The sequence below is a fragment of the Westerdykella ornata genome, assembly GCF_010094085.1.
Source record: "Westerdykella ornata strain CBS 379.55 unplaced genomic scaffold EI97scaffold_1, whole genome shotgun sequence".
In the NCBI taxonomy this organism is placed as follows: Eukaryota; Fungi; Ascomycota; class Dothideomycetes; order Pleosporales; family Sporormiaceae; genus Westerdykella; species Westerdykella ornata.
Genome location: NW_022986851.1, coordinates 1,124,321 through 1,143,663, shown reverse-complemented (window position 1 = coordinate 1,143,663; position 19,343 = coordinate 1,124,321). Strand labels below are relative to the sequence as shown.

General features: G+C 53.8%; 10 protein-coding genes across 10 annotated transcripts; 5 read left to right on the top strand and 5 right to left on the bottom strand.

The window, feature by feature from the left end:
• Positions 1-61: 61 nt before the first annotated feature.
• On the top strand, positions 62-803 carry EI97DRAFT_368336 (uncharacterized protein; the record flags this gene model as incomplete). Its single annotated transcript, XM_033795130.1, has 2 exons — positions 62-393; positions 443-803. 2 exons carry the CDS (start codon positions 62-64, stop codon positions 801-803), a joined length of 693 nt encoding a protein of 230 aa, XP_033658540.1.
• Positions 804-1,075: 272 nt separating this feature from the next.
• On the bottom strand, positions 1,076-1,530 carry EI97DRAFT_447107 (uncharacterized protein; the record flags this gene model as incomplete). The annotated part of the gene is made up of 3 exons (XM_033800073.1): positions 1,076-1,189; positions 1,243-1,295; positions 1,344-1,530. 3 exons carry the CDS (start codon positions 1,528-1,530, stop codon positions 1,076-1,078), a joined length of 354 nt encoding a protein of 117 aa, XP_033658539.1.
• A 393-nt stretch (positions 1,531-1,923) lies between these two features.
• Positions 1,924-3,110, top strand: EI97DRAFT_463410 (cobalamin synthesis protein/P47K:Cobalamin synthesis protein-like protein/P47K; the record flags this gene model as incomplete). The annotated part of the gene is made up of 2 exons (XM_033801352.1): positions 1,924-1,972; positions 2,023-3,110. The coding sequence occupies 2 exons, from the start codon at positions 1,924-1,926 to the stop codon at positions 3,108-3,110; spliced, it is 1,137 nt and encodes a 378-aa protein (XP_033658538.1).
• A 325-nt stretch (positions 3,111-3,435) lies between these two features.
• EI97DRAFT_17924 (DNA mismatch repair protein MSH3) lies at positions 3,436-7,359 on the bottom strand. Its single transcript, XM_033793493.1, has 2 exons — positions 3,915-7,359; positions 3,436-3,848 (listed from the first exon to the last, which is right to left on the bottom strand). Exons 1-2 carry the CDS (start codon positions 7,217-7,219, stop codon positions 3,761-3,763), a joined length of 3,393 nt encoding a protein of 1,130 aa, XP_033658537.1. The 5' UTR covers positions 7,220-7,359; the 3' UTR covers positions 3,436-3,760.
• A 1-nt stretch (position 7,360) lies between these two features.
• EI97DRAFT_17934 (uncharacterized protein) lies at positions 7,361-8,336 on the bottom strand. Its single transcript, XM_033793495.1, has 3 exons — positions 8,329-8,336; positions 7,846-8,191; positions 7,361-7,794 (listed from the first exon to the last, which is right to left on the bottom strand). Exons 2-3 carry the CDS (start codon positions 8,080-8,082, stop codon positions 7,468-7,470), a joined length of 564 nt encoding a protein of 187 aa, XP_033658536.1. The 5' UTR covers positions 8,083-8,191; positions 8,329-8,336; the 3' UTR covers positions 7,361-7,467.
• An 828-nt stretch (positions 8,337-9,164) lies between these two features.
• On the bottom strand, positions 9,165-11,348 carry EI97DRAFT_447104 (uncharacterized protein; the record flags this gene model as incomplete). The annotated part of the gene is made up of 2 exons (XM_033800072.1): positions 9,165-9,325; positions 9,359-11,348. The coding sequence occupies 2 exons, from the start codon at positions 11,346-11,348 to the stop codon at positions 9,165-9,167; spliced, it is 2,151 nt and encodes a 716-aa protein (XP_033658535.1).
• Positions 11,349-12,553: 1,205 nt separating this feature from the next.
• Positions 12,554-13,941, bottom strand: EI97DRAFT_17828 (uncharacterized protein). The gene is made up of 3 exons (XM_033793482.1): positions 13,233-13,941; positions 12,807-13,180; positions 12,554-12,757 (listed from the first exon to the last, which is right to left on the bottom strand). Exons 1-3 carry the CDS (start codon positions 13,689-13,691, stop codon positions 12,643-12,645), a joined length of 948 nt encoding a protein of 315 aa, XP_033658534.1. The 5' UTR covers positions 13,692-13,941; the 3' UTR covers positions 12,554-12,642.
• Positions 13,942-14,010: 69 nt separating this feature from the next.
• On the top strand, positions 14,011-15,246 carry EI97DRAFT_429085 (uncharacterized protein). Its single transcript, XM_033797361.1, has one exon. The coding sequence runs from the start codon at positions 14,193-14,195 to the stop codon at positions 15,081-15,083; it is 891 nt and encodes a 296-aa protein (XP_033658533.1). The 5' UTR covers positions 14,011-14,192; the 3' UTR covers positions 15,084-15,246.
• Positions 15,247-15,725: 479 nt separating this feature from the next.
• On the top strand, positions 15,726-16,727 carry EI97DRAFT_463405 (uncharacterized protein; the record flags this gene model as incomplete). Its single annotated transcript, XM_033801351.1, has 2 exons — positions 15,726-16,536; positions 16,608-16,727. The coding sequence occupies exons 1-2, from the start codon at positions 15,736-15,738 to the stop codon at positions 16,725-16,727; spliced, it is 921 nt and encodes a 306-aa protein (XP_033658532.1). The 5' UTR covers positions 15,726-15,735.
• A 990-nt stretch (positions 16,728-17,717) lies between these two features.
• On the top strand, positions 17,718-18,784 carry EI97DRAFT_438406 (uncharacterized protein; the record flags this gene model as incomplete). Its single annotated transcript, XM_033799491.1, has 2 exons — positions 17,718-18,029; positions 18,197-18,784. The coding sequence occupies 2 exons, from the start codon at positions 17,718-17,720 to the stop codon at positions 18,782-18,784; spliced, it is 900 nt and encodes a 299-aa protein (XP_033658531.1).
• Positions 18,785-19,343: the final 559 nt, after the last annotated feature.

Sequence of the window (19,343 nt, the reverse complement as noted above, 5' to 3'; positions counted from 1 at the left end):
ACAACAACAACAGCGACGGGGCATGCCGCCAGACGGTGGTACTCCCCATGCGCTTCTGATTATGAATGGGACCGTCACCCGCAAACGATCTCGACTGGCCTTGGAGCCAGACGACGATGAGCCTCGGTATACGAGCGATGCGAACCCGAGCGCGTCCCTGGCGGACCTGAAAAGGACGAGGACACAAGGAGATTTGGACGACATTGACGTTATTCCTCCCGAAAATGCTTGGACAGTGGACGTGGACAGCATCATGTCATGCCCGACGCTGAAGGCAGAATCTGCTGCCGGTGGCAAGCAAGTTCACAGCAACCTTCATCAGTATAAGAAGGGCTCCAGTATTGTAGTACTGTGCGTGCAGGGCGACCTGCCCGTGCATTACGATATTCTGTGGTGAGTGGCCCTTGTGCTGACCATGGAATCGTTACTCATGACGCTATAGTGGCTTGCTCCCAGAACTCTATGCCCTTTCGCCATCATTACAAGCACTGGTGCTTTGTCGTGATCCCGCTACGCATGTTCCTTCCGCATCGACCGCGACATTGCTACCATTTGTACGAGGCGTTGGTTCGCATCATAATCACTTCATACAACTGGGCCTTTCGCATCCCCTGGGTGGAGATCTCCCCTTGGACGCACTTGTTGTACTGGACGGTCGAGGAAGACGAAGGCTGGTGCTGCCGTTTGGTTGGGGTGGTGGTAGATATGCCATCGGTCACGGCGGCGGCGTAAGGGTAGTGCGGACCGCTTTTGTGGAGTTGCTTAAGAAATGTGTAAGTACGCTCGTACAAGAGGGTACATGAAGGGGAATATTTGTCGAATGGAAGGCAGGGATAAAGCGGCCATATACCCAACTGGAGGCATCGATCAAGGATTGACGTGACGCTTCGAGGGCCTCGTTCAAGATGCGACACAAAGGCTGTCTTGATGATTGACAAGGACGGATCATTTATTGAGGGATAGTTATTCGTGGGCTTGGATCATGATACCCGCTGGGAAGATGACACTGGAAACATTGTGTCATTGCTGCTATGGCTCGATGGCGTACGCCATGTTTGTCTCCTTCGTTGTCACCCTAGCCCAACCGTGTCTCCTTATCCTTGATAGGGATTTCGGAGCCCGTGGCCGACTTGTACTGGCCTCGGATGAAGTCGCTAATTCGTTCGTCCTTGGCTTGCTCGACCGCAGACTATGCTCGTCAGCCATGTGCTTCGTCGTACTGCAACCGTCGGGTAGACATACCTCATTGTCCTGAGGTCCCTGGCCCAGGAACTTCTCCTGGACGTAGTCGATTCCTGAAAAGCGTCAACTCTGCACGAAGATGGTGTGTCCACAGAACCCACCCTTGTCAAGCAAGTCCTCGTTCTTCTCGCTCTCCTTGCCGCCGCCAGCAGCGGCGTTCAGCTTGTCGCCAATGCCGCCCAGAAAGCCGCCGCCTTGCTGCTGCCCAGAAGACGTGGCCTGCTGGGCATTGTTGTCGTTCTTTTCAGCGCTCTTGTCACCGCCGGTGAGCTTGTTGACGAAGTCCATATTGACGAATACGTGTGTGCTGTAGGGGAATGAGTGTCGAGGAAGTGAGGGGAAGAAGGTACGAGATTTATGCTTCCACAAGAGGGCGCAGCAATGAGCTAATGGTTCTTGGAAGCGGACACTAAAGGTGATTGCTGCCGTGGTTCGATTGCATGTGTTGGTTTCAGCTCCCCGCTATGGACGCCATCTCCCTATTCGGTTACGTCATCTATTTACCAGTGGCTGCTGTGGTGCCCCGCCACGGCTCGGTCTTCGGGAAAAGAGCAATGCGCACAACAGCCCACCAGTCCAACGTCACCTTCACACTGTAAATAGACGGCACGCTTCGATCCTTACTGAGTCTATCTTCCTTCTTTTAAGTTCTTGTTGCATCTGTCTTTCATCGTAGTTATCATGATACCAATCACCATCATCACCGGCTTCTTGGGTTCCGGAAAGACCAGTGAGTGGATACTGGAGACAGTTTTTTCCGATCTGCTAACAGCTACCTAGCGTTAATCCTCAACCTGATCCCTCAGCTCCCCAAGACTTACAAGCTCGCCCTCCTGAAGAACGAATTCGGCGATGTCGCTATTGATTCGCAGCTGGCGTCTTCCAGCGCCATTTCCGGCGTCCAGGAACTCCTAAATGGGTGCATATGTTGTAACCTGGTTGGACAGCTATCCGATGCCCTCGAAACCTTAGCGAACGATGTCAAACCCGACCGCATAGTCATCGAGACCTCAGGATCCGCCTTTCCCGCTACCCTCGCCATGGAGGTCAATCGCCTTGCCAAGGAGACAGGACGATATGTACTTGATGGGGTCATGTCGGTTATTGACGTCGAAAACTGGAAGGGGTACGAAGACACTTCCGTTACAGCGAAAATGCAGGCCCGCTATACGGATTTGATTGTTCTGAACAAGTGGGAAATGGTCAGCGAGAGGAGATTAGAGGATGTGGAAGATGCCATTCTCGCCCTCGAGGTCGATCCTCCTACGCCCAGGACTAAGAGCGACAAAGGTTGGGTCGATAAAGATATCATCTTCGGGCTCGATGCGAAGCTGGCGAAACAGACGGGTACCGAGTCGGATCATCATCACGATCATGACCACCAAAGCGAAGTGGAGGTCTTATCGATCACCTTGAAGGCGCCGGGACAGGGTCAATCCCGTGGAGTCGATGTCGAGAAGCTGAGGATGTTTCTTGAGGAACCCACCAAGGATGCTGTCTATCGGATCAAGGGCGTTCTGTACGCCTCCACACCACCGAAGTCCTCCGATGCTTCTTCTTCCTCTTCGTCTTTGGAAGCCAATACCGGGCGATCTCGGTACATCCTCAACTGGGCATTTGGGCGCTGGACCTATACCCCTGTTCCTCCGTCGTCCGCAAACTCGACTCCTGCAATCTCAGAACGTGCCACTCCCATTAGCTCCGGTCGGGCAACACCACTTCCTCAGGTTGAGAAGCCCGAACTGCGATTGACTATCGTTACGGCGAAATACGAGTCCATTGTGTGGGAGAGCCGAATCAAAAACAACGATTTTATTGCTCTTGAAGGACGGGATGATGGCGTCCTCTCCGTGGAGCGAATCCTATGAACGAAGACCACCACCTAGGAGTCGCATGAGATGTGACATCGTTTCGATCGCTTGTAACATTGTATCGAGCGTGATCGACGATTACTGTCCAGCAGTTACGAACAGCGGTGGTGAGATGGAGTCAATCACGTTGGCGTATTCATATCCGAGCCTTCACAAGATCTCAATCTGCTCTCATTTCGATACGTCTCACAATAGAGACGGCCTGATCCGAGCCGTGACGGCGCCTATAAAACCCATGGGCAGTATGAGCTAGGGGGTTTAGAAGAGGCTAGTGAGGTCGGCTGGGAGAGGTACGGCGAACAGTGAGAAGGCGGTTTGCCGGAGGAACACAGGGATGTCCATCGACTCGCTCGTGCGTGAGGGTTCTTCAGTATGGAGAGATAGGTGGATGCGGATAGGCGTCTATGTGAGGGACCACCAAGTCAGGATTATATACCTCGATTATAATCTACCGATACCGAGATGCTCGCTGCTTGATATTCTTTGCTCGAGAAATCTACTATAGCGTCCTGTCAAGTAATCGAATATGTCGGCGATGGACCTCGCGGTGTGTCTTTTGAGCATGATCGGACATATACACTCTGCCTACGCGACTGGTCTGGAGCTCAACAACAGACCGTTTCGAAGACCGTTTTGCTGTAAACATATCACAGCTGCTCGATTCCACTGACCAGCTTCTCCAGCTCCTCTTCGCCTCCATCCTTTGCTTCCAACAGCCCCTTCGCCATCCGCGCCCTACCCAACAGTCAGCGCTCAATCCAGCACATCTCATAACGGAGACAGGATAAGGACAGCACTTACAAATTCCCCACCCTACAAGCCCCCATCCTCCTCTCCAACTCGACACTCTTGACCCCCGCCCTCTCAATCACCTCCTCAGGCACCCTCGCCAACCTCGCGACATTAAGCCCATAACTCCTCAGACTCGTCCCCTCGGCTACCTCGTACAGGAAGACGACCTCCCTGCCCCCCTCACCCATCTCCTCAAACCGCATATGCACATTCCTCAACTCGCCCTTGGCAAACCGATCCTTGACGCGCGCCAGGTGCTGGTAGTGCGTGATGAACAGCGTCAGACACTGGACGTCGCGCAGGACGTACTCGAGGACGGCCTCGGCGATGGCGACGCCGTCAAAGGTGCTGGTGCCGCGCCCGAGCTCGTCGAGGATGACGAGGCTGCGCGGCGTCGCCGTCTTGAGAATCGCCGCCGTCTCGCTCAGCTCGACCATGAAGGTCGATTCGCCCTTGAGCATGTTGTCGTGGGCGCCCATGCGCGTGAAGACGGCGTCGAGCATGCCCAGCCGGGCCGACGCGGCGGGCACGTACGACCCGATTTGCCCCATAATGGCGATGAGGGCCGCCGAGCGCACGTACGACGACTTGCCGCCCATGTTGGGGCCGGTGATGAGCAGGCCCCGCGTCCGCGAGTGCGACAGCTCGACGTCGTTGGGGACGTAGGCGTCGAGCAGGAGTTGCTCGACCATGGGGTGCCGGCCGCCCGTGATGGAGACTTCGATGTCGGAGGTGAATTCCGGTTTGACGTAGCCCGGTTGCGAGGCCAGGATTGCGAGGGAGAGGAGGGCGTCTAGCGTGGCGAGACTGTGGACGCAGTCGCGCAGGTCCTGGTATTGAGCGGAGATTTCGTCTAGGAGGCGGTAGTACGCTTTATCGCACGCGGCCGCGAGGTTCTCTTTATGCTGATCGCGCTCTTGCAACATCCGTTTTACTTCTGGTGTGTGGAATCGTGCAACGGCTTTGGTTGCGGAGATCTGCGCCCACGAGGCCGGCACTTTCTTCTCCTCGGGCGACTTCTTCTTCACCTCGATGAGATATTCCGCGCCCGCTACAGTCACATAATCGACCTTACTTTTGCCCAGTTTGGCGGCGGCTTCTTTGCGGTAAGCATCGAGGTCGGCCTCCACGGCGGCGATGCCGAGTTTATAGTCGTTGATGTCTTCGGCTTCGTATTGGTCTCGGAAGAAGGAATATTTGTCGTCGTTGTGGGCGGCATTAGCATTGATGCGTTCGAGGAAGTTGTTGACGCTTTCATAGATTTTGGGGATGCTGGCGATGGCTTCATTGAGGAGGGCGGATGAAAATCCTGCATCTTTGGGTTCCTTCACCATTGCATACTCGCTCGCGATGGCTTGGAGGGTTTGAAGAGCTACGAGAAGCTCGGGGCGTGTGCACTTCTTGTAGTATATCCTGATCAGAACCTTCTCAAGATCAAGCTTTATCTTCCCGAGAAGGAACTTCAGCTTGTCGACTGGGATCGTGTTCTCGCGCTCCTTGAGTTCTTCCACCGCTGCTATGCGTTCTTCTAGCTGCTCCTTGTCGATCAGAGGACGGCCGACCCATTTCCGTAGAAGACGCCTGCCAAATCTCGTCCTGGTTCGGTCCATGGTCCAGAACAAGCTACCCTTCTCACTGTAGTCTGTCTGATTCTGGTAGATCTCAAGGCTGGTAAGGGTGTTCCCGTTCAAAAGCATGTATGATCTAGCGCTAAAGGGTTGGAAGTACTTGGTCAGGTCGAACACATGCTCCAGCCCGTACTCGCTCAAGTGCGTGATCATGGCCGAGAGACATATGGTGACATGCTCGGACAGCTGATGAACCTTATCCAGTATCGCACTTTGTTTGTCATTGTCACCGCCTTGGGATGACTTCATCTTGTCAGCATAGAAGTTGGAGATGTGGCTGTACGCTTGAGACGCCATGGTCTTGGGTTTCTCCACCCTTTCAACGCGGCACTTGTCGCCGAAGACATTGGTCTTGCTGGCTGATAGATGCTGAACGAGCTTCTCGGTAGCCTTTGATAGTTCACCAACGATGAGGAATTCCGCTGGTGCGATATGCAGTAACCGTGTCTCAATATCGCTCCTCATAAAGCCGTCTTCGAAGTCATCATAGATGATGTCTCCTGTTGCAGGCTGCACGGCAACCATACCCACATGTACCTTCTCGTCAGTGCCCCAGCCTTTGGCATTAGTCTCAGTTAGACACAGCAAGTATCCAGTATTCTGCGGAGAATCGGGTCCAGGTCCGGCGCTATCCAGTCCTTCAACATCATCCACGTAAGTGCCTTTGGTGTACAGATTCGTGAGCTTCCGCACAAAAGGTGTGTTCCTATTATCTCCAGCAGCCTTCAACGCCGCTGTTTCAATCTGCCGTACAACGCCAACTTTATGGTTTGCTTGCACGAGGCGCTTTACATGGACTTGTAGGCGATGCACCGGAAAGCTTGCAGATGCGAAGCGGTCGTAATGCGCCTCGGAAGGATGCTCGTCGTATCTGAATTTGCCGGGTATGCAGACGATTCCCAGCTCCTTTGAAGCGATCCTTGCATCCTCCCCGAAGAATTTGAACTTGTATCCCACTTCCATGACGATAATGGTGTCCAGATGCTTCCTCTTGATATCCAGATATTGCTTCTCCATGGGCGTGAGCTTCGAGCCCGATTTCTTTGCAGTAACACCCTTCTTGCCCTTAGGCTTCGGCGTCTCATCCTCCTCGTCCTCCTCTTCTCCACCTTCCTCGCCTTCGCCGTCCTCGGAGATGATCTTGGTTTTCCTTCGAAGCTCAGCAAAGCTATCCGGCCTGCCCAGCTTCTTCACAAACTTCTCATGTAGCCGTTCCTTTGCCCTCTGCGTAGCCTCCGCATCCGCATCGTCCTCGTTCTCCTCGCCGGGAGGGGGCACCGGTGACGACGAGAATATGTACTTGGATGTGCGGTCGGACAACTTCTTCGGCTTCGCTATGTTGAGCGCCGCGTCTGATGCTCGTCCTAACGAGTGACGCGGTTGCGTCTCGTCGTCTGCAGAGGAATCGCCGGTCGTGCAGCGCACCCGCTTCGGCGCCGGTGCAGGGTCATCCTCGTCACCATCTTCCACTATGCGCTTCCTCCGAGAGGAATTCGGCTGCACGATGTCTTCATCGTCTGAGTCTTCGAAGTTCGCATCGGTGACCCCGTTCGTGGTAGCGGGTGCGGGTGGAGGAGACGGTTTCTTGGCGGTTTGCGACGGTTTGGGCGTGAAGAAGCTCGAAATGGACTGTTGTTTCGTTTTCTGGGATAGACTGAACTGCGACTGGCTACCTTTGGGCGCCATTGATGTGAGTGTGGAAGTGGTGGCGAAGCGGATGCTGGGTGGACGTGGGCAAGGTGGACGCGTAGATGAGATGGGACGCGAGCTTTGACATCAGATCACGAAGTCACGCGTCTCCAACTTACAGATATCAGAAAGCAACAGAACCCTGAAAAGTTTGCACTATCATTGAACCCAATAGATTCGAAATTGCAAGTCACGACCATGTTGCCCATGTACGTTACAGAAATCGAATGAAATGATAGCAGCTTCTACTCCCAAGTCAGACTTGGCCGCGGCATGGGCATCGTAAAATATAACTCCCGGTGCGGATTTGTCTGGAGCCCATGAGCCATATCCCTAAGCCTCTGTGCAAGTTGCCTGCATTCCGGATACCGGGTAGGGGCCATTCTCCAGCATTCGAAAACCAGCATCGACACCTCGTCCACCCAATACGCCACGTTACGGATGTCATCCATATCCGCCCAGCGAGTGTTGGTATTCTGGTAGAAGAGGTGGATTGCTGGGTATAAACGCTTGATCTCCCGAAGGAGGGGATGACGGGCGAACGGTCCGTGCGCATTGTTCAAGTCTCGCGCCTGCAGTCAAGTGTTATGAGTGTTCGCTCAGTGACGGGTTATAACACGCACGAGCTGAGTATCACGCTCTCTCCAAGCGTGGCACCATTCGCAGCAGGGAAGCCTGTTGTGGTGTCGTCGCTTTATATACAAAGGCGGATACTCGTCGATAAGGGGCTTGAGGTGTAGCGGATTCTTGCATGTTGGATAAGGGCAAGGATAGAGGATCATTGAAGGGTGCAGGAGATGATGCATGCAAAGAAGCAAAAGAGTTAAGATCAAAACCCTTGTCCTCTTCGACCTCTTCATATCTTGATGCTTTGCTTCTCATCAGAGCGCGAGGCTGGATGCACTGGCACACACAAACATTCTTGTGGGACAGCAACTCGGGGCGTGCGGCCAGCAAGACTCGAGCAAACTGCAATTGTAACACAGTCAGAATGGCCCAGTAGGTCAGTTGCCACACTGCATCATCCGGCAATGTGACATGATGAATTGCTGACTCCCAGGCCGCAGTGGATAGATGGAATAGGGTAACGATGAGGGCGTCCGTACACTTATGAGAGACGCATCGGTTGCTTATAATATGGATGTCTGAATCCAAAACACAGGTAGCACTGCAGCGTCAAACCACACCAAATCTACGACCACTGCAAGGGACAGCATCAACCTTAACGGTCATTAGGTAGCCACCAGATCGATCGAGCTTACCCAACCACGATTATCTCCCCCACTCCCAACCCATATGAGCATCAGCCAGGTGATCGAGATGTTATTCCAGCGCAAGATGTGCGGCTCAGGCTCCGTTCTGACGAGAGTCATAATGATCCCTTCAGGCGAAAAGGAGGTAAAGCAAGACCAAGGCCGCTCGGGAAGAGAGTCCAGCAGGAGCACTGAAGTCGGGTCGAGAGGAAGACGAAATTCTACGCGATAAACAGGGGCATCACGAGGCGGCATAAGCCACCACGAGAACTACTGCGAAGATGCCAGAGCGAGGGACCCGCTTAGAATATCTCGCGCTGGCCGGTGCGAACGGATAATCGGCCCCTCAAGGTCATCGTCGTCGGAGTACTACCCGACAGAAAGCATTCTTGCTCTATTATTGGTCCGTCACAACGGAAGTGAGGGAATACGCAGAAGGCCTTTCAGCCAGAGCGGCAGTAATGGACACTACATCCAGCAGTCGAACTTGGAATTGAGAGCATTGTCGTTCAGTGACGTTGGGAGACATCAGAGATGCCAGCTGAAGCATGCGCATGAGATGATCTCGCAATCAGACTCGCAAGATGAGGGCCGATAGTGATTGTAGTGATGATACTAGGCCATCGCACTAAGGATCCAACAATCATTCCGAGACAGACTGCATGCTGGACACGATCGGGACTGACGGCTTAGCCAGGGGCCTGAGGCAGAGCCTGCCCGCCCAACAAGTTCCCAATGTCTGCCCAGTTCCAATCGGAGATGTTATGAATGTTGAAATTCACAAAGTTCATCTGTGAACCACGATCGGTCGGTGCTCGAGGGAGTACGGCGGGACCAGCGAGCTCGGGGACTGGGCACAGGCTCGCATCTATATGGTGTTGACAAACGGAAGACCCATTCTGGGCGGCCGGTGGCGGAGAGTGGAAAGGCACTGGATGACTCAATGGCGCGTCTTGGGCTGTTTTAACGGAAGTCAATGACGGAGCGACCTCTTGTTGTGCGCCCAGGGCAGTATCCATGCATTCGACCATGGACAACAGTTCTGGTACCAAGGAAGCCCACTTATCAATAGTCCCTGGCATATGCGGATTACGCCTCTGCTCCGTAGTAAGGTTGGCTAACCGAGTGAGGAGCGCCCGGGACTGTGGAACATCCTCTCCAGTTCGTTTCCTTGTACAAACGAGGTCCAAAAGGAGCACCGACGCAGAGGCAAGAGCATACCACACATCCCACCAGGTGAAAGGATCAAATTTCCCGATTGCGTCGAGGTTTATGAGGATGTTCGCCAAAGCACGGCCGGAATCTGCGCAGCTGTTCGCCATACTGACAAGAGCCACGTTGGAAGAGTCTTTCCCTTCTTTTGATACAAGTGTGGTGCGGGTGAGGAGTGCGCAGCGGCACAGAAGAGTGATGGTGTAGTGGTACATGGCATGTAACAAGAGCAGTGGGCGTTGAAAAGCCACATGCTCAGTAGCTACAGCTCCCTCAGTGAGATGCGCCGGAAGGGAACCTTTCCACTGTTCCAACTCACGGAGAACACCCGCTGCTGGTGAAAGAGGCCCGACGTACATTTCTCCGCTTGCGTTGATCTTTGTGCTCTTCGGTGCACGGCAAGCATAGCCAAGGTGGACGACGAGGGAATTGAACCATTTGCAGTAGTCTTTCGGATAGTATTCTCCCATATCAATGATATCCTCCCTCGGGCTTTCCATCTTCGACGCTGCAGTATGCTCAATAGCGCTGGGGCGGTCAAAGGAAGACACCTGCATTTGTTCAAAGGCATATAGAGTCCACCATATCCGTTTGCGCCACTCGCGCTCAAGGGGTATCCGTGAGAGGTTGACCTTGTCCTGGTGCAAACCTATGGCCACGCCAATGCGAATGGCTGTTCCCGTAAGATTCCAGCATGCATCCCGGTGATTGGTATTGTGCAAGTGTATCGCAGCGAGCATCAGAGCCTGCACCGCAGGAACGCTGGAGGTGAAGATGACGACTGGTAGAAGGGACTGCACTCGCCGCCACCACGAGCGTTCTTGATCTTCCGAGAATGTCATTTGTGCGACACGACGAGCCAGAAGCAGTAAACAAAGGAAGCTACACATCCAGACGGGATCCACCTTATCGGGGTTGGCCAGCCATCGCTTATAGGCTTCACGGAAGGATGTTTCATGGAGAACTGGGAAGTCCGGGTTTATGAACTTGAAGTAAGCGGCCAGCAGCGCGTCCAGGGTTGGGATTGATCCTTGCACTGCAGACGAGTTGCGATCAATAAGAGCCGACGGGCCCAGCGTAGGCAATGTGTTGGCATCCTCGTCCGGTGCGATAGCCTCTCGGTCCGCAGCATTCCGGCCAAAAAGCACAAACTCACGCAGACCTCTTGCCCCAACGAGATCACGCAGTTTGAGATGGAACGAAAATGAGCTGGCAGGCCCGATGTACTGAGACTGTCCCTGCTGGTCGGGAAGCACAGCATGTGCCTCCTCCGCCTCAGCCCCACTGTTACTCCTGTGGTCGCCGTTACTGGGCTCGACGATGGCCGGGTCGGGTAGGGAGAAGCCCAGTGACGTTCCCAGACGGCGCAGGTCCTCAACGCTCGATAAGTCGGCCTCGGGAAACAGTGCCTTGACAATAGATTCCAGTAGCATGAGACGATGACCCAGACCTTCGACGGTACCATATATCCTTCTCTTGCGCGGTTGAGTGGTCAGACACTCAATATTGCGATTGATGCAATAGGTGCACGCTTCCTGACCGGGCTGCTTCTTGCATTTCTGCTTGCGAGACTTGCACTGGTCGCAGCTGGTTTCGGTGCGCTTCCGTTTCTCGGGGGGCACTCGTCGTGAGTTGGCTTTTGGCGGTGGATGCCCGTTCATGGCGTGGCCGTCCGTGGTGTGGCCGTCCATGGTGGTGCGAAGGTCGCGAGAGGGGTAGGAGCCGTGGGCGCTGGGAGGCAGAGGAGTTCGATGACAGTGTTCATGACGCGGTATGTAGCGCTTGCGTCAACGGCGATTAACTCGGAGTCGCTGGGCATTAGGAGCGGGGAAGCGCGAAAAGCGACACCTAGCTGCAGAGCGCAAGAATGAAACCGAAGGTGTTGAGGGACGAGGACAATGGCGCCATGGACCGTCCTGACAGCTTCATCGTCCAGCATGTACAGTAGAGCTTCGATGTCGTGCATGGTCGCAGATGCTGGGCTTGGGTCGAGACTCTCGACGCCCTGCAGCCAATCACATCGCGTGCGCTGTTATAAACATAAATAACACGTAGTAAGCCATGAGGTTTGCAGAGCTACATCCGAACCAGGTATACACCTATAACCTCGGGATACCTAGGGATTAAGGTTGGACGAGCCATTATCTGTCCGCATGCTCCATATGTATACTGGCCTTAAATTATTTTCCGCGCTACCAAACATTGGTGTGCCAGCCCTCACACAATCCCCCCTATGCGCGGCACCCTCACATACAGGTCTTGACCTTCAGATAATGCTCCAAACTCTCCAACAAACTCTCCCTTCCCGTCCCACTTCCCATCCATCCTCCAAAGGGCAGATACTTAGGAGTTAAGAGTCACCATCTACTCTGTGAATGAATGCTCTCCGTCAGGTGAATTCATCTCATGCGGGATTCCACATACATACACCCAAACCGCATTCCTGCCCTAATAACCTCTCACCATGAGCCAGGCAGCAATTGCCAATCAAGCATGAACATTGGATGCATGAACATTGGATGCAAGCAATCGATCGTCCTAGGTTTGATAGAGCGCCATGAAAGTATGGGCGCTGGACTCAATCCAGTCATGGCCATGGTTTAGAAGAGGCAGCTCGCTGAGGATGGATGCATCTATCCCCACAGTATCTGATAGCTGCGACTCTCCAACGGCTCCAAATACTCCCAACGTCAGCAACATCGCGAGAATGGATAAGGCCGGAAACCTCTGGCGAATGTTTCGGGGCTTGCTTCTCCGTCGAGTAGAATGGAATCTCATTCTTCTGCATGAGAATTCGTCAAATATAGGAGAACACAAGGGTTTCCGACTTCAGGAGACTCCGGGATTTAGGGTACCGTATGATAATGTGCCGCTGAGTGATTATAAGAACCACCTATCTTCAAGGCTGAATGAGCTGCCCACTGGCGTTGTATCTCGGTTTCCGTCAACCATTGCTCAGAGATGCGCCCACCGGACCACCATCGCGAGGTCCGCTTCGTGTTGCCCCGTAAGGGTGTAATACCAGCGTTGGTCAGACCGCTTCCACCATCTGTTCGGTACATACGCCTCTCTGGCATCAAGTTAGCTCGGATACACAGATATGATCAGAGGACACCCACAGCATGTAGTATTCGTCCCGATTGAAAGGAAATTCCAGGGTTACAGGCCCTTCCTTCGACAAGAAATGGTCTGTTCCAGAGGCGGCATCCTCCTCCGTCATATCCACATGCTTCCTCTTATTCCCCTTGTTTTCCCTGTGCCGCCGAATGGATCGTACGATGCTGGACAAATGTATTTCAAGGATACGGGCATACCACAATGATTCTCCTAGAGCTTTCCGAACCAATCGTGCGTGTCGAGCGATCAATTCTTCGTTCCAGTCGACTTTGCGCCCTTCGGGCAGGCTCGGGATGGGCGAGCCGTTATCAAGGTGGTTCTGCCAATGAGCGAAGTCCAGCACGAGACCTAAGTTGTTCCAAGTCAAGACACAGGTCTGTTAGATCTAGTCAGTGATATATCGAAGGAGAGGAGAAACATGAACCGACCAGACATGTACAGACAAGCTCAGGATCGGGGTAGTGGACGTGCTGGTATTGGTTGTGGTGGATACCGAGCCCGAGTCGCAGCAGGCGGAGAGGGTCGGTCAGTAGCGGTCGAACCGAGGGCTCGATCGTAGAAAGCAGAACCGGCAGTGGAAAGCACCGAGTGAGGATGTTGTAGCGGCGGCGGATGATCTCATCACCAAGAGCGTTGCCGTTCGTTTGGACGAGCTTATGGAAGCGGCGGTTCACGAAGGAAAAGTTAAAGACTTCGCTCGGACGCAGGTCCTCCAGGACCGCGAGTATCAACTCGGTGGGGAGCTGGGCGAGGTTTGCTTGCTCCCGTAGTCTCATGTCGCGAATGGCCCGCTTGCGCTGGAGGCGTTCGGTGCGTTTGGACCGCAGGGGAATGGCCGTCGTTGTATCCTCGAGCGGCTCCTCATCTTCGCTGTGATGTCGCTGCATCGGTCGCTCGGAGGGACTGTCTGGGCCAATGTCATGCAGAGGTCGTCCCAGGACTAACTGTACAAGTAATGCTTGACGATGAAAATGGAGTGTCTTACCTAATCGGGCGCTTGATTATTTATTCATGAGAATGACTTCGGAACAGCTGCATCGAGGAATGAAACCCCAGTCGTTATAGCTCTTCTCCCCTGATTGAATCTCGTCCCGTGGTCGCATCGCGTACCGAGATTCCTGTCAGACATTATTCAGATGGGAAATGCAATCGATCTGTACTCCGTATGGTTGTTTGACACCTCTCGCACAAAACTCGGGCAATTGCCACCCGCCCATGCCGCTTAGGGACCTGGAGGGGGTGACGCCATCGGCAGGGCGCGACGTTCGTAAGGAAACATTATAAATCATAGCATCCAAAACACCAGCCTGCTATCCAACTATATAAGGCGGCAAGATGCGCAATTTTCACGCTCATTCACTTCTGACCTATTGTCGCAGAATCCCAAAATGACGACCGCAAGCTTCAAGCACATTGACACCAGCTCCTATGAGGGCAAGCCGTGGACCAAGGTCGATGGCCCTGGCAAATCGTTCAAAGAGCACGAACTTATCCGCAACGTGCATAACCTGCGCGGGAGGGAAAACGAATTCACCACCGATAATGCGGGCTTCGCCGTGTACCGGTATCCAGCCAAGGAGAAGCTCTTCACAGACGATAAGGCGGTGCGGGAGGGGTACTACAAAGAGGTGGAGCAGCTACTGAGGGAGAAGCTTCCTGGAATAAAGAAGGTTGTCATCTTCGACCATACAATCCGTCGCCGGGTGAAGGACGCACCGCGCCAGCCGGTACAGCAGGTCCATGTTGACCAGACCCCCCGAGCAGCCGAAGTTCGAGTGCGACGCCATGTTCCCAAAGAAGAGGCGGAGGAGCTGCTCAAAGGGAGATATCAAATCATCAACCTGTGGAGGCCTATCGAGAACCCTGCCTCGGACCATCCGCTCGCGGTCATAGATTGGCGTTCCACCTCGCCCGACGACTTCGTGCCTGTCGACCTTCTCTACCCGCGGAGAGAAAATGAGGATGGAGATGATGACGATAGGGGCAAGGAGAAGCTTCCAGATCCGTCGTCCTATGAGTCCACGGACGGGTACGAAGCTAAAGGAGAGACGCTGGCCGTTGCTGCGAATGAGAAGCACCAGTTTTATTACGTGAAAGATATGACCCCTGAGGAAGCCATGCTCCTGAAGTGTTTCGACTCACATGGAGAGGGCATGGAGAGAGGAAAGAAGGGACTGGCATTGAGAACACCACATACGGCCTTTGAGGATCCCAACACGCCCAAAGATGCACCTGGAAGGCAAAGTATCGAGGTTCGATGCCTTGTCTTTTACGAATGATAGGCTGGAAAGCATTATCAGTGAGGCGACATTGACTGAGGGTCATCTTTGTTTGCATCACATCATAATCCCATCTGACAGCAAGGGCTTCTCCAGGCGGCACCTACGACTTTATGTACACCATATAGACAAGCGTCTCATTTAATTCATTGTCATCATTGAATCACTCCGATCATTGCTGCCTCTTATATGCCCTGTAGGATCTTGTCGATGATCCCAGACAAAGAGAGGAAGAAAATCACACGGCAGCCAAAGCTCTCCACACTGACGGGCACGCTACTCCCTCAAAGCTCCCGACGTGGATCATAAAGTGACACAGTAATCAATGCAAGATAACCGTCACAGCTTAGGCACCGCATTCAAACCACCGACGTCAGATTTCTAGTTGGGCTCTGCTCGGTTTGGATGCCTTGTGCGACATCCAGTACTGCTAGTATCCTTTATGTCTTCAACAAAGAAAAGTGTAGGATAGATTCAGCGCCACACCCAAACAGTCCGTTTTCAGACGAGGTCTGATACAAATAAAGAGCTCGAGATACCACGTCGCCCCATTCCGTTCACAGATTATCGCTCTCGACACCCCCAAAGCATTCATAGTCCTAACCATCAAGCCCATCTCCTCAATTCCCTCATTCCCTCACCAGCATCCACAATGCCCCGACGCCCCTCAACAATAACCACCTCCCGCCCCACCGCGCGAGCAATCATCTACACGGACATCGACACCTACATCACCGAACTAGAAGCCCAAAACGCGCGCCAACGCCTCGAGCTCGAATCCCTCAAGTCCCGACACTCCCTGACCTGGGGTTCCCGACTCAACACATTCTTGCCTTCATGGAAACGACTCCTGCCCTTCCTCCTCGCATCACTCATTTACTTCTTCCTCCTGGACCTATCAGGGACAGTGGTCGGGGTAAAAAGCGGCGTAATCGTTTCCACGGCTGGGGCCGTCCTCAAAGGCAACGTCAAACTCGCTGAATATAGCAAAACGACGGGGACGCACGACTTCTGGCTCGGGGTAGATGGGACGAATTCGAGATTTCACAAAGGCCTGACGAACTTTATACACCGTGACGGGAAGGGGCGTTACCCATTCACGCGATATCCATTTGGCAATCTCACGTTAGCGAATCTGGGCTTCATATTCGCGGATCCGTGGAGCGTACTTAACATCTCGCCAGATCACGTCTTGCATCCTCTCTACCGGGGCAACGTGTCCGACACAGAGTGGGAAGACGGGATCCAGGACGCTGAAGACCGCGCCGTGGAGCTGGCGAGGCCGTGGAAGGATAGCGAGGCGTGCGATGAGAGTGACGGGTGGTATGTTTTCGAGGCTTGTGCGCTGGGGGGGAAGAAGTTCCAGAGTGCGGTCGAGTGTTTGAGGGAGGAGAAGTGTCGGGTTCGGTATTCGAGGTGGTTTAAGGAGGGGGGTTTGGGGGCGAGGTATGCGGTAAGTGCTTAAGCATGACTTGCTAGGAGATTGAGGGGTTTGAACTTTGGGGACTGACTGATTGTGTCTAGGGAGAAGGGAAATTGACGCTATTGGACAGAGGGGCGAGGCTGGTTGAGGAGGTTGTCAAGCCGCTGAAGGTGAGGGGGTCGGTTGAGCAAGCGTCAGGTGTGGATGTTGAGTCAAGATGATGAGCATGGCGTTGCTGTTTCGGAGGGGTTGATAACTGTCTTTAGGCTCCTGCACGGTGGATATGTAGATTCAGACTGATCGTTTATGTCTCACTGTCTTGCAAGTTTTGAGATATCAGCTGGGAATTATAGTGCTACAAAGCCAGAGGGAGCAGAGTAGATCAGCGGCTCTCGACCCAACGACATACCTGTTTCTCGCGCCACAATCTCAAACAGAATAAAACCGCACCGTCACGCGTAGCACCAGAACCAGAAAAATTCATCACCACCAAAAACCTCACTAAATTCTAGGCTTGACTCCCTGTTTACCGCATCCACTGCCGCCATCCCTCGCACTGACGCCTTACTATACATTACTCACCTACTCCCAGTTAGGGTACTCTCCCGCTACTGTACTCAGAGCGAGCAGGAGGAGGAGTGCAGTCATCAACTCAACTCCTCAATACTCAGCTCAGTATCCAGAACTCCATTCGTTGCCAAAGCGCTCGCACGTACACGCACGCGCCTCCCATAACTTACCTCCACAAACCTCACTACCCCTTTCAACCCTTCCCACCCGTCCTTCCTGAAAACCCACCTACCTCTATCATAGCACCACCCGCACCCAAAACGCCTCATCTCCTGATTCACATCGCTCCACACGACGCACCTGCAACCACTCCTCGCATCCCACATCCCACATGGACCAATGTCTCACGCACCGTCCCCCCCTCCCTCAGACCTAGACCATAGCACGTACCGCAAGACGTCAGGAGTGCGCAAAACAAGGCGGAAGAAGGTGTTGCGTTAAGTTGTTGCTCATTACTCGCCACGCCACTGGGAGCTGAAGAGCCGCAGATTGTATATATATATAGTCCCGACATCCCTCTCACCCCCCTTTGACCCTCCCTATCCACCGAGCTAAGAAGAAACACCCTCTAGATAAACAAGCACAACCCTCCTCGCCTCCTCAACCAGTAGCACGTCCAAATCTACACAGATACACATCCAATGCGTCGCCGCTCCAGCCTCTCCATCACCATCACCACCATCACCACCACCCATACCACCACCACCCCAACACTTCCAAATCACAAACCCTGGCGCCCTCCCCTCCTCCCCACCCGTCGCTTCCGCAACAGCGTCCCGCCCACGACGGCAAAAAGCCCGATACCCCCGGTGCCAGCGATGTCGTTTTTCGAAGCGGACACGCCAATCGATGAGGGCATCTTGACGGGTGTCCTTGGGGAGTTGGGGTCTGCGCGGGGTTTTGGGGGTGACTACATCGGGGATGGGTACGTTGATGTCGATGTCTGCTGGCGGGTATATGAGGGGGTTCTTGCATTCAAGACCGAGATGAGAGACAGGAGGAGGGCTTCGTTGCCTGCGCATCTGGGGGCGTTGGCGGTGGCGTCGTCTGACAAAGGGCCATCCAACCATCACCATCGACATGAACATAATCCCCAGCCCATGTCCGCACTGCATCCCAGAGAGACGGTCACCGAGACGCACTCAGCGACATCTCGCTCTCAGCCTCAATCCACCGCCTCGCCGGCCTCGACCACGGCATCAGAACTGTCAACCGCACCGCCATCGCCATCGAAATCATCTTCCCCTCCTTCACGTCGCCATATGACCAAGACTCAAACCATCACCCGTACCGTTCCCGTCCCCCTTCTGCCCCTCCCCTCGCCTCCCCCTCTACCGGCCCTCTCCCCACGTTTCCTGTTCCCTCGCACGCCTCCGCTGCCACCTCCAACGGAGCGACCGCCGCAGGGAGTCTGGACGGCAGCGAGCAGCGACAAGAAGGGAAACAGTATTCGGGGTGCCGAGGTCAACCTGTCGCCTGTGCGAGTGTGTTTCTTCTGCTCGTCGTCGAGACGGGGATGCAATGGAGAGGCGTGGTAGAGGTCGAGAAGGTGCGAGTACTGGTCGGAGAAAGAGACGAGAGATTGGAGAGAGAAGAAGAGAGGAAAATAAGAGTAACAGGAGAGAGACGAATGGAGGAGTACGATGGAAAGGGGATGAAGGGGATGTGCGGCGTAGGCCTATCTGTGGTCTTGTTGCGTCGTCGTTGATTTGACGCAGTGGAGGAGAGAGACGCAGAGCGTATACCTGGTACCACTACATCAATGCTGGTATATGCGCTGGCGGGAATAATAACAAGTTCAGAGGAGAGAGGAGGGACCGTGGTCGTCCAAAGAGGTGATTGTGCGGTTTCTACTTTTTGCGCCTCTGGTTCTATAATCCTGTATAAACATTTGGATAGATTGCGATAGCGTTAGGAATATCAGTTTCAACTTTCAAGATAAGGGACGGTCTTGACTGAGCTGATAGCTCGATATACCGAGACGATTGCGAGGTTACCAACTGGGCTCTGGACTTGCGGGTATGGTGCATTCGAGGACGACAGAGCGGAGACAATGATGACAGGCGCCCAACCGTTATCAAAGGACAAGAGAAGAATATCAGGCGTTCGACGACGTTTAATGGCATAGGCAGCTTACTGCGTACATGGCAGCTCGGAGTAGCTGCCAAGAAGTGTTGTGGATCGCATGCGAGGTCAGTGTTTCTAGTGTGCTCCGAGTTGTAGACTAAACAGTCGAACAGGATCCTTGCTAGCCCTAGTTGTACTAG

What these genes read in the sequence shown, in the direction of transcription:
- EI97DRAFT_17924 (XM_033793493.1), bottom strand. Translation starts at nt 7,219, where the DNA reads ATGGCGCCCAAAGGTAGCCAGTCGCAGTTCAGTCTATCCCAGAAAACG. An exon ending in GCTTGTAGGGTGGGGAATTT is followed by an intron (nt 3,849 to 3,914) that starts GTAAGTGCTGTC and finishes ACTGTTGGGTAG; the next exon opens with GGCGCGGATGGCGAAGGGGC.
- EI97DRAFT_17934 (XM_033793495.1), bottom strand. Translation starts at nt 8,082, where the DNA reads ATGAAGAGGTCGAAGAGGACAAGGGTTTTGATCTTAACTCTTTTGCTT. An exon ending in GAGAGCGTGATACTCAGCTC is followed by an intron (nt 7,795 to 7,845) that starts GTGCGTGTTATA and finishes ACTTGACTGCAG; the next exon opens with GCGCGAGACTTGAACAATGC.
- EI97DRAFT_17828 (XM_033793482.1), bottom strand. Translation starts at nt 13,691, where the DNA reads ATGCAGCGACATCACAGCGAAGATGAGGAGCCGCTCGAGGATACAACG. An exon ending in AGCTTGTCTGTACATGTCTG is followed by an intron (nt 13,181 to 13,232) that starts GTCGGTTCATGT and finishes TAGATCTAACAG; the next exon opens with ACCTGTGTCTTGACTTGGAA. An exon ending in CGGGACGAATACTACATGCT is followed by an intron (nt 12,758 to 12,806) that starts GTGGGTGTCCTC and finishes ACTTGATGCCAG; the next exon opens with AGAGGCGTATGTACCGAACA.
- EI97DRAFT_429085 (XM_033797361.1), top strand. Translation starts at nt 14,193, where the DNA reads ATGACGACCGCAAGCTTCAAGCACATTGACACCAGCTCCTATGAGGGC.